Source organism: Falco peregrinus, chromosome 2, assembly GCF_023634155.1.
Source record: "Falco peregrinus isolate bFalPer1 chromosome 2, bFalPer1.pri, whole genome shotgun sequence".
Classification (NCBI taxonomy): Eukaryota; Metazoa; Chordata; class Aves; order Falconiformes; family Falconidae; genus Falco; species Falco peregrinus.
Window position 1 is genome coordinate 69,977,065 of NC_073722.1, and position 12,590 is coordinate 69,989,654.

Sequence of the window (12,590 nt, forward strand, 5' to 3'; positions counted from 1 at the left end):
ACACACTTTTACACTCGTTACATGTTGCTATTAATGTAAAAAGAAAACATAATTTCAGCACAACTTTTTCTGAGCTAAAGCTGAAGGCTATGTGACTATTTCCGTTCGACCTGGCATGAGAGACCTCACTAAACTCCTGCTGCAGTGTAAACTTACAAAGAGGAAACCAGATGAAACAGCCCAGAGACTTCACAAATGGTGGCAGGAGCTGAACTGCAGAGAACCTACAATATTCCAAACGTGCTTCTTAGAACCAGGTGAAAATTATCGCATACACACAGAGGGGTGTCTATGTTATGTCTATCGAGACCTTCACCTAACAAATTTAATCCTTTAACTCAAGTACTTTATGCTTCAGAAGTTTCTGTACTGCAACATTGTAAACAACCTATTCAAAGCACTATTATGTCATTACTCATTTTCTGGGGTGGATAGAAAGAGTTTCATTTATTTCTGAAGGCTTTGGAGCAGGTTTCCTAGGAAACAGTTTCAGCATGGGTCAGCTTATACCTTATTCCACAAGACTGTCAAACCAGTGCAGTAATGATCAGTGTGTTGACCATTATGGTCAAGTAGTGTGTATACTTTAATACTTGAAGCCATGCTAAAATGTTTGTACAAAAGCAGAAATAGCAGATGCTGTCAGGACAATGACACTCCTGATACTTTTTAGCAAGAATAATTGACCAGCGCATATACCACTTTTTTACTGACTACGTATTTCCAAAATGTTCTGTATGTGTGTTAAAAGTCTACTTCTAATAAGTTCATCACTTTGTACAGTCATTTGTGGAATAACTAAAATAAACTAAGTGCATCAAACGCAAAGTATAAACCTCAAGCATCACTGACATCAACAGTTTCCTTTCAACTCAATGTAAATTAAAATACACTGGGGGACAGGGTCATCATTAATTTGTTGGGAGTTTTTTTAGGTGGTAATAAACACTTTTGCTTCAGCCTTTGAACAGGAAGATGTTACTACCATTGCAAATCCATAATTATGATGGTAATAAAAAAATAACTTTAACTGTTGTTTTTTTGCTGAGCAGAATTTTGCCATGCATTTTAAACAAATACAGTCCAGAAATAATTAATTTCACCTTCAGGCAACACAGTTTTATTCTCATCAACAGAAAAGAGAAGAAAGACGTTTTTCAAACTATGTATTAAATAATTTGCATTCACTCCCACGAAATTTTTGTGCCAAAATTATGGAGAAATATGGTAAACATTAGAATGGTTTTCAATTATATAAATCACTTATTTAATTCCCCTAAGTGAATAAACTGAAAATAAAACAAGCCAAAAGACTTTAGGCTTTCCATATGAAATAGGAGTCCTATTTTGAAGATAAGCAAAGGTACTCATCTCATTTTAGTTTCAAGAGAGCAGTTTCCATTGATAGGAGCCCACATAAAGCAAATCATGAGAAAGGATGGCTTTGCATAATTAATTGGCATAATTCAGCATAGCCTTTTTTGTTTATTAGACTGTTCAATATAAGGTCTAGTTTCCAAGAGAAAAAAATATACATATGTCAATCCATCTGAAGTCTTATATGGAAAAGTCGAGTCTTAAAACATTGGCAAGGTTCTGGGAGAGCCTTCAATGAAAATTAAAGGTCCTAGGACATTCTCAGAATTGTGGCAGAAAGTAGACTTAAGAACCAACTACTTTTATTGGGAAAACAAAAGAAGATATGACTCTTGTTTCCCCCACACCAAATCTCATCCCTGCTTGGCAGTATGGAAGTGATGTGCACACCATCAATCATTCCAGGTTATGAAGGAAACTATTGCAAAAGAAGTGATGGTGTGAATTTTAAGTAAAAAAGCACTAGATCAGCTTTTTCCCTTTTTTCAGGACTAGATTTCAGGTGGATAACCATATCCAGTAATGCTAATCCCACAACAGCCACTTGGACTAATTTTCTAAAGAACAAACCTTTTATGCTACTTATATTTCTTGGCATGTTGAGAGACTCTTAAAGTCACTGTCAAGCTGTGTTCCATGCAACATTAGAAAAGCATCATTTAAAAATTACAGTATCTAAGACTTGCTTTGGGAGGTGACACCACATTTTAGCATTTGTAAGACAGCAATCTGATCCAAAGCTACTTTCTACTGGAACAGAATATATTTTTCAACTTTACCGCTTAAATAACAAAGTGATTGTGAATTCTGTCCACAGCAAGGCATTCTGAAAACTGAAATGAAAAACAGTTTATTTTAAGCAATTGAGAAAAAATAGATGGGAAGTGTAACTTAGAAGAATAAAATCATTTGTCAAGCACTGGAATTAACAAGTACCTTACCTGACTGAAAGACTTCAAAGCTTTCTGATTCTTTCTCCTTCTAAATGTGCATCTCCTTCAGCTATATTCTTTCTATGGGTTAAAATCCCTGAGCTTGCCAACTTATATGAAAACCCACAGCACCTGGTATCTCAGAACTCAGTCCTATCTCTGTACTAGTACCAGTAAGTTACCTTTGAATCCTAATTTTCCTGCAAAAGATAGATAGGTTACTCCAAATAAGCTTTGTGGAGAAGCAAAAGACATAACGGTGTTTCCTTCTCTCTGGTGCTTAGTGTGCAAGTGCCATGTATGTTCCCCAGCCTGGGAAATGGATTTATTGACTGCATCCTAACATGTTGGGAGAAATACTTCGTGCAATGTTAGTATGGTATTTTACTTCTTCCAAAAGAGCACAGATCAGAAAGAGAAATACATTTTGACTCCCAGAGATCTCTCTGAACTGTGTTTACATTGTATTCATGGACAAATAATATCCATGACTGGGTAAAAAAAGACATTCTTACACTGTATGGGTTCTTAAAGTATTTGCTCTTCATTTACATCTACATAACACCTAGGAGTAAAAGTTCTGAAACTGATGAAGCTATAGTGTGTGTTATTGGTGCAAATGAAATCAGAAGCCAAATTCCTGACCTTGTAGAAGCAGCAATATCAAAGATGACTTAGAAAGGCAATAAGGAGCTGCAGAGCAGATTGAAAAGGAAGTGATTGCATGGCCTAAGTCTTAGGTATTAACGGCAAATCAATGCCTTGAATTGTGAATTGCTATAGCCCCCCAGCAGCAATTGAGTCTCTCAGAAAAGCGTATTTTATTCCTAATCTTTCAAGAGCTGTTTTCAATGCTACATTATAAGTCAGATTCATTTTTCTAGCTATTTTTCATGCAATATAAAAATGGGAGGGGTGGTGGGTGGGAAGAGATGGGATGAACACACATATTCGCTGCTCCTTCCACTTGTAGCAGAATCTAGTAGCTCCTTTTCACTTTTACTGCTTCAAAGGTTTCACAACAAAGGCAAACCTGCAAACTCCAATTCCAAAGAACAATACTTGTTTTGTTCTTTTAAATACATTTTTTCCTCATTACATACTATTCATTAAATAAAGAATGCTTCTCACTGAGAGAGGAAATATTTAAAGGAACAGGCAAGACTCTAAAGCACATAATTTTTTATAGACATAGGCAGAAGTACATCAACATGAGCAGAACATGTTGATGAAAATCAAAATATAAAATACTTTGATTTTCCATCATATTCCAAATCTAGCCTCAAGATTTGCCTAAAGATTGCACAATTGAGAGACTTAGTACATATAATTTTAACAAAATTCCTAAAACAAAAAAAAAACCCTTTCCTCTGGTGATGCTGCCCATAGTACACAAAGGGAGATTGAGCAGAACACCCAGGGAAAACAGTGCCATTGGGACACAGGTTGGTGATGTTCACACCAATCACATTTTGGAAAGCTCTGTGGTGAAATGGTGGCAGGAACAGAGCTAGACATTGAGCACAGCTGAATTCAGTAATTTTCTGGTTTGGTTGCTTTAGAAATGTTTCCTAATGTACAAGACCAAACCCTTATTAATGAATTCTATGCAACACAGAACAGAGGAGAAAACAATTGAAAAATAGCAATACCTCAAAAAAATAAAGCAGAACAGGCATATTAAAAAGAAACAAAATAAAAGAACTTTGTATTGTCAGAGCCACAGGTCTAAGAACTCCAAAAAAAAATAAAATCAAAACAGGCTTTCTTTTATACTCTGCAGTTGAACCTGCAAAGTGTCATTGGAAATTTTTTAGTGAAACATCACAGTGTACTGGGACAACACAATCAGGCTTTTGCAGCAAATACATATTTGGCCTGTTTCACTTATTTTCCCTGTGCCCTAACTGACCTGAAACGTTTACTGTCATCAGGGGTTATGCCAAGTAAAATCAAGGTGTCCTGGGTTTATAGACTTTGAAATCTGTTTCTGTTCACAGTTATTTAGATGATCAAGAAATAAAACATAACACTGGAAAGACAAAGGGTATAGACAAGAACTACAACCATACTGTATGGTAGGGCCTTACTTCGTGTGTGTGCCTGTCTCTGAAAGAGGAAAGGAAATTGGGAATAATGTCCCTCCTTTTCAGCTTCCTTTTATTCTTCTTTTCCTCCATTTCTGCCAACACATACACATCCTTGCCTGATGAAACGAGGACAGACTAGTGCTTTCCGATTCTTCCCATAATTTCTGCGGTTGTCTTCATATTCAACTGTAACTGCCCCGTTTCAAACAATTTTATGCCACACAGACTTGCAACATCTCACTTATCTTGTCCTTAGGTAATATGTCAATGAGTGCACTGTACTTCATAAATACTTGGAAGAATGACAGCTTTGACTTCTCTTAAATGTCTCTTTTTGCTGGAAAAATTAGCACTTTTTTGTTCTAGGAAAAAACACTTTACACATGATAAGGAAACCCCATTGTATGTCTCCCCCTAAATAGATATATATCAGTATATTGCTTTTCACTTCATTGAAACTCAGACTGATGCAGGCTTATCTGAGAGAAAAATGATACTTTAACTTTTAAGGTATTTTTTTTTTATTTATGTAAAACAGCTGCAAACCTGAATAATTAAGAAGGTAGTGTGCTTTACTGTCTGTCATTCCAGTGATTTGTTACTTCACAAATTAAATCAAACACTAATGGTCATCTAAAATCACCTTTTGCTTGTTGTCTAGTTTAACTATTTGCTTCAGAAATTTCAGCTTTCAGGATGATGATGATGTTATATTTAATCATGGATTTCCAGACAGAAACAGCAAGAAGAAAATTTTATGCCAATTTCACTGTTTTTAAAGGTGGATGTTTTGTTTTAAACAAAACAGTAGCCTTGCCAGAAAAGATGTAATTTTTCTGGTGATTTGCCATTTTTCATTTTAAAACTTAAAACAAAAATTAAAACATTTGAAATATGAATTGAATTGCCTGAAATTGTGACAAAATTTTTTTTAGTTGAGGAATTTATTTGGGTCATAGTGTAAACAGTTATTTGGGGATTTCTCTTTCCCTGAAGAAAACCTGAAATACTGCATTTGGGTTAAATCAAAATTTAATTAATTTGTGTTATTTTTTGAGTGCAGCAGTTGAAATAAAAAAAATATTATTTGTACAGACTGTGAAAGTTTATTAGCTTTCAGAGACCTTTAAGTAAGTTCTTGAAGCACTGCTTGCCTTGTCCTTTAATATAACACAGAAAACTAGCCAATAATAATTTGGATGTTAGAAAAAAGACAAATAATTTTCTTTTGAAAATGGTGTTAACACAATTTTGAATGCCAAACTGGCAACCTGTAATCTGATTGTTTTTTCTAGCAGCTCCGGGACATGAGTGACACAGCGTTCAACCAGATTCAACTACATTTATTGCTGGAAAGCTCTACTGTTTCAGTTCTCAAGGACTGCACAGATTAAATGTTCGGTGTAAATATGGATTTGCCTGATTACAGTTTGAAAACTTGGAAACAACATCCCTCAATTTAGTACCTTTGAAAACTTGGAGACAAATATCCCTCAATTTAGTACATATGATATTTCAATGACAAATAATTCTAGGAACAATTTCACATACACAGCTGTTACTACAAGACTTGCTAATTAAGTATCAAGGCAAGTAATTAGACACTCAACTGTTCTGAAATTAGAGAAAACCTGAATGGTGTTAAAGTAATACTTACAATTCCTGACTGTTATAAAAATACAGTAACAAGGAAAGCACATCTGTAAATCAGCAGACAGTGAGCTTAAATATTGTGATAAAACTATGGAGTTAAGTCTTCTACCTGTACAACGTGTGCAAGGCAGAGACATAAATCCTCAGCAGAAGAATGGTGGAAGTTATATCCAAAGGAGTAGAAAAGGCATGACATTTAACAATAGTCTGTGATTTGACAATGTATTTTTATGGCATCATTTCAGACACATAATTTAGTCCAGAAATGTCTATTCACACATAGTCACAACCTCTTCCCTACTCCGAAAAACACCTCACATACAGTACGGTCCCAGATATCAGCATAAAGTCACCAAAGGTGAAAGTGATACTATGCTTTGGTGTGTTGCCTTCCCTTATAATAATACTGATCTTCCCTCTGCAGCGATTTACAGTTAACTGATGAAAAATGCTTTAGAAGAACCAAATATTAATAATGTCATTGCATGTGTGGACAGATGCCCCTTTTGTATCTTTTAAGTTATTATGTGTATCAGTAATAATAAGTATTCTCATAAAGAAAATCTTGTACAGTACAGTCCCATACAGCAGGGAAGCTTGTAAACTGGTGCCATATATTAAATTAATATTAAATGAAAAATTGCTTTATTCTTCCCACAGGAAGTTGTAATATGAATTAAGCATGACACCATAACATTTATAGGTAAAAATATTTAATTATATTAGTTGAAATTTTATAAAAATATCAACCTAAGGCACGTATGTATAAGAAATTTCAGTTCTTTTTTTTTTTTTCCCCTGACAAAATTACTGACAGTAGGAAACAGCACCCTGTACAGAGAAATGAAAGGAACTGTTGATAGCAAACCCTATTATCCCTATTATTCCTCACTATTCACAGTACAAATGAACAAGAGACCTCCCAGCACAGGTCTATCATGTCTAGTTTCATTTAACCTACAAAAAAAAAATCTGTTGTGTAAACATATGACATGCTGTGTTGAAAATGGTAACTGGGCTAGCATTTGGCATAGCTGAAGAGGGAAAGACAGGAGTGAAAGTATTACATGACTTGCAACTTTTCTTCTCATATGTCAGGCACCAAATGGAGCTTCTCTTCCTTTGTGCCTAATGGAAACTATGGTAGCTAACAGATGTTATGATGCCTGCAGAAAACAACAAATAATGATCACCAGCCAAGGAAATTGTTAGCCTCTGAAATTAAACAGGATACTACAGTTGCTCATTTCCTACAACCTACTGTTTATTCAAATCACATCTAATAACTGAGGACAAGGAATATACTTGCAGACCACAACAGAAAAAGACACCAGGGTCAATAAAGGCCAAAATGAGGTCCAAACAATACACCCTGCAATCTTATTCCATGATTGGGTGTAGAGAAAAAAGTAGTATTTTAGATAGCCAAATATAAGTAAGCAAGTATATTACTTGGAAGAATCAATACAAATAAATTTAGAGAACATTTTCATGTTATTTTTCTCAGGAAAAGGAGCATCTCCAGCCAAGAAAAAAAAAAAAACCAAAAAACAAAACAAAAAAAAACCCAGACTAGAAATTTAACAGTCAGATTAAAAAGAAAATTATATCACATATTCATCTTTGATTTGACTAACTCTAATAATCAAATGTAAGAAAATAATTAATGGATGTTGAAATGCTAGTCCAAAAAAAAAGGCTAATGTACATTATTAAATAGCATTATTACTTCCTTCTTTCAGGTGGTAAAAATGATGATTGTGGTTGTGCTGACATTCGCCATCTGCTGGCTGCCCTATCACATTTACTTCATAGTTACTGGGATCTATCAACAATTAAATCGGTGGAAATACATTCAGCAAATCTATTTGGCCAGCTTTTGGCTTGCCATGAGCTCCACAATGTACAATCCCATTATCTACTGTTGCCTTAATAAGAGGTAAGAGCTGGTGATGAAACAGTTGGTATGCATAACTTCAATGAGAATATAAATGATTTAAATGGGATAAAAGACAAAGAGTTTTTGCTTGAATAGTTTCCAGTTAGTGGGAAAGAAAACCAAACATAAAACCCCCTTTCCTTTAGGTTTGTACTTGAAATGAATCTTGAAACAACAAATGCACACTTCCAGTAAATATTTTGGTCTACTTAAAATTTCAGAGCAAAATTCAGTATTCAGAAACCAACCCTTCCTGTTTCCACATGCAAACTTTAAAATCTATAGCAGTTTAATATTTTTTGGCTTGCAAAACATTAAAATAAAGATGTAAAGACAGTCACTAGCTATATACAGTGCAATCTGCATGTCACTAACTGATTGTATCCACAAATTTGTTTTGCAATGCTGGAAGAATATAATATAAAATGTGATTTATTGTGTATTTTATACCTCACCATTAGATTTCTACTGAGCTCTGAGGTCTTTAACAGGGTAATAAAAAAAATATTTATATTCTCATTACTCAATACTAATTTACAGTACTGTTTGATAGCAATGTATTATGCTCTGAATTTCAAAGGCACTTCATTTGTTGAGTTTGGTGAGATTTTACAGATATTTGGCAGTTTGAGACAACTGGATGGCAGAATGAATGCATGTTTTTCATTTCAGCTTGTAGGACAAGTTTTGCAATAAATGTCATCCTGGCCATCCTATTTTTCAGTATTTCTTCTAGTATTACTACATAAAGACCACCAAAATCAATGAATTAGTTCACAAACTCAGTCAATATGAATTGGTATTGAATAAGTAATCTTAAATATTATTTGGAATCTCTTTTGAATGAGCAGACAGTGTCAAGTTTAATTGCTGACAAGCTTTATACCAATTTTATTACATACTTATAAAACCCCACTTACGATCATGCAACACCTGTCAAAAGGAGACTATATAGAAAATGAAGCAACCAAATCCTGCTGAGTTTTTATTGGTGTAAAAACACTGGAGTCTGCCTCCTTGATGAGGGTAGCTTATGATGCTTAACATTCATAGTCTTTTGAAATGTCAAGATAATGCCTGATTACATACAGCCTTCTGCCTTTTTTGATTACTTACAACTGTTGAAAAAGAGGTATAGTTTTAGTATGCCAGAAATAAGTCCTAATTCAAATGGCAAATTTCCCATTAATTTCAATAGAAATCAGATTTCAAAGGGTATCCGGTGTCTGTAAAATCAAGGGTGAGGAAGATTCAGTCCTCACATGTTCTCAATTACTACCAGAAAACCTTTAAAATATTGTCATTTTCTTCAAAAAGTTATTATGATAGAGTTACAAAAGACATTATACATAAAAAAATACTATCTCTGATGTGGCTTATTTTGACACATATACACTGCAAAATTAAACATCTAGATTAAAGAATAACCCAAATCAACAAAAACTTCACAATTTGGAGACAGACTGAAGGTCACTCTGTTCAGAATTTAATGCAAGAATGAAATACTGGTGAAAGTTTTCTTGTAATTAAGTTCAATATTGAAATCAAGAAGCTGGAACGTCTACTTCCTTTTCGTGCAGGAGGAAAATACAGCCTGTTGCTGGGAGTCAGATCAATTTGTGCAGTATTGTTACTGCTGCTGGATCTAGTCTCAGACAGAGTTATAACACCTACACCTAGCCTCATCTTCCAGGCTAATTAGGATACTATTTATGTATCTAGATAAAGAGAGCATTATTTCAAGATGAAGAAAAAAACATGCCTGAATGAGAAAGAGGGTAGAAGGTGAGACAAAAAATAATAATCTAAAGATGTTAAGCTTTTACAATTTCCTTCACTAAATCCATTTCCATCAGAGGTTCTTTCAATATTTTTTCATAATTGCATATAAACAGAGAAATGCTGCATAGCAAGCTACCTGCTCATTTTTCATCATGTGACAACTCTGTGGTTCACTTAAAAAATTGAGGAGGAAAGAAAGTTACTTCTGTGAGATCAGCCAACTTCCACTGAAAACCTCATTTTTATGCAGATAAATTTTTATCTGCAGTCATCACTCTGGTAGCTGAATCATTGCTCAAGAAGGCTTACAGACACAATAAACAACCCAGCTGATTGTTGAAACAAAAAGAAGCAAGACAATTGAGAAAGTCTGATAAGTTTTAGGTCTATGTGAAAAGGTGCTCTTTTTCAGGTCACACAGCAAGTTGGTTTTCTAATATATATAACCTATTCTGGAAACACATACACACAAAAAAGTAATAGTATTTATAGTAAATCTCTGCCTCTGAATTGAAATAAAATCATACTGTATGAATATTACAAGCACTAATGTGCTAAAGCCTCAGAATTCCTATTTCTACATTGTTCACAGCCAGTTTTTAACTTCCTAGGATGTTCTTTCATTATTACAAATGATTTTCCAAATATTTTGTAGCAACAATTATTAGTCATTACATCATTCCCATTTAAGCATCTCTGTCAGAGAGGGAAATACAGAAGGGATACTGGAATTTGGAAGCCAGGATGGTGTTTTAGAGAAAAAATTCTTGCCAAGAGAAAATTAAAAAGGTGCAGATTTCATCATAGGCCAAATCAAAACAATTTCTGTGAAGACAGTGCTATGAAAGCTGGTGTTTGTTTCTTTAAGCACAGGCAAAGGAAGGGAAATTGAGTATCAGGAAAACACCAATGTAAAAATGCATGGAAAGTATATAGAAAGTCAGAAACAGAAATGAGATGTTACCACTATCTTTTTTATCCTACCCAGAATTTAGTCAAGTGAACTTCCACTGATTTCACCACAAGCAGGATTAGAGGCAAGACAATTAGTTGAGCTAGTGTCCACTCAGCATAGTATACGTTTTCAGATGAAGACCTGTGGCTGCCTCTCGCAAGCACAGGCTTTCACCAAGCATCTTTCCTCCCAGGTTCCGAGCTGGCTTCAAGCGAGCTTTCCGCTGGTGCCCCTTCATTGAGGTGTCCAGCTATGATGAGCTAGAGCTCAAGTCAGCCAGGTTTCATCCCACCCGGCAAAGCAGCCTATACGCTGTGTCCAGAATGGAGTCCAGCATGACAGTGGTGTTCGACACTAATGATGGAGACAACACCCACACCAGCCGTAAGAAAAAAGAAGCTCTGAGGGACATGAGTTTCAATGGCTCTTCATGGAGGAATTCCAAGACTGTCTCCACAGCCTCAAGCCTCATCAGTTCACTGCACACATCAGTAGATGACTATTCCCAAGTATTTCATGGTGACAGTTGCTAGAAGGGCAGCACTGGACAATGCTCTCCTAATTTGGGACTAGATATTCACACCACAGGAAAGCAAATGTAACTCCACTGATAAACCCTAGCCATAAAAATCTGAGACTTCAGGCATCATTTACTTTTCCGCTATGGAGAGAAAAAGGAACCTGAAGATATATGTATGCATCAGTCCAAATGCACACTTGCACCTTATACATGGTAATGTTTGTAGTGATTATCTAAAATAAGCCAATGGATAAAAAATAATTGTTTTAACTGTATCTGACCTGTGGCATTTATGTTTCACTTACTGAAATGTAACAGGCTCTTGTACTTCTTGAAGCTGAAATGTACAATGTTTTCTATTATGAGTATTAATCTTACAGTAACAAAAGTATTTAAGAGCTGCCAAAAAAAAATCCTTTATAAATGAAGACCTAATGAGTCCCAAGTCTATTCAACTGATTTACAATTTAGGCTTATTCCCAGGCAAATAGACAAAATTATGTTCACATGAATGAAGTTCAGCTCTGTTTGCAACAGCACAATTTTTCAAATATATATGAGAATTGATTATTTTTAAAGGAGAAAATTTCTAAGAGCCTGAATTAAATTGTACTGAAGTTTCTATATTAGTGAACATTAGACTCCAATGGAATGTGTACTTCCAGGAGGATGTATTGCTTAAATGAATGTCCCATAGCTTTGTATCTTAGTGCTTAAGTATAAGATCTTCCTCCAGTGACTGCAACAGAGCCTTTGTTACTGACTTTAGGAAAGGTCAAAAGATTTTAAACAGGAGATTCACACGTAAGAAAAATACCACTGTGGCAATGAACTCTTCTCTGCAGAAAATACAGTAAATTGTTTCACTATGAAACACTTTTACCAGGAAAAAAATGTTTGGGCTATTTTCCCAAATTTTCCACAGCTAGATGCATGTAAAATTACTCCTCTGTCTGCATCCAAAAACATGTTAGGCATTATTATGCAGACACTTTCCCACCCAGTTCAGTCAAAATCCACTGACCATTACCATTGCAAAGAAAGCTGAACTTAATATAAAAGGGTCCAGAGGGCAGCCTTTGTTTTAGATAAATGGCTATATCAGTTGCATGGATCAACCAGTTGTGTGAATGTCTGTACTCAGTTAATCAAAACTTAAGCAAAGGAGTGTGAGTGTCTTCCTGAGGTAGCTAGACCAGCACAGGGGAGTATATACCTAGGTAAACCCAACACAGTATCAGAACAGAGCAATTAACAAAGAGAAGTTTGGAAAGAGAAAGGCTTTAGCTGCCTTGAGCCCACATTCCTTCCCAGCAATGGGGAATGCCCAGCATTGCGACAA

General features: G+C 35.2%; 1 protein-coding gene across 1 annotated transcript in view; it reads left to right on the top strand.

Moving 5' to 3' along the window:
* The window catches only part of TACR3 (tachykinin receptor 3), a 41,144-nt gene extending 29,714 nt beyond the window's left edge, over positions 1 to 11,430 (top strand). Inside the window, exons 4-5 of the mRNA XM_005238086.3 lie at positions 7,795 to 7,991; positions 10,922 to 11,430. Of these exons, the coding sequence (XP_005238143.1) occupies positions 7,795 to 7,991; positions 10,922 to 11,261 (537 nt within the window). The 3' untranslated portion in view covers positions 11,262 to 11,430. The remainder of the gene's footprint in view (positions 1 to 7,794; positions 7,992 to 10,921) is intronic.
* Positions 11,431 to 12,590: the final 1,160 nt, after the last annotated feature.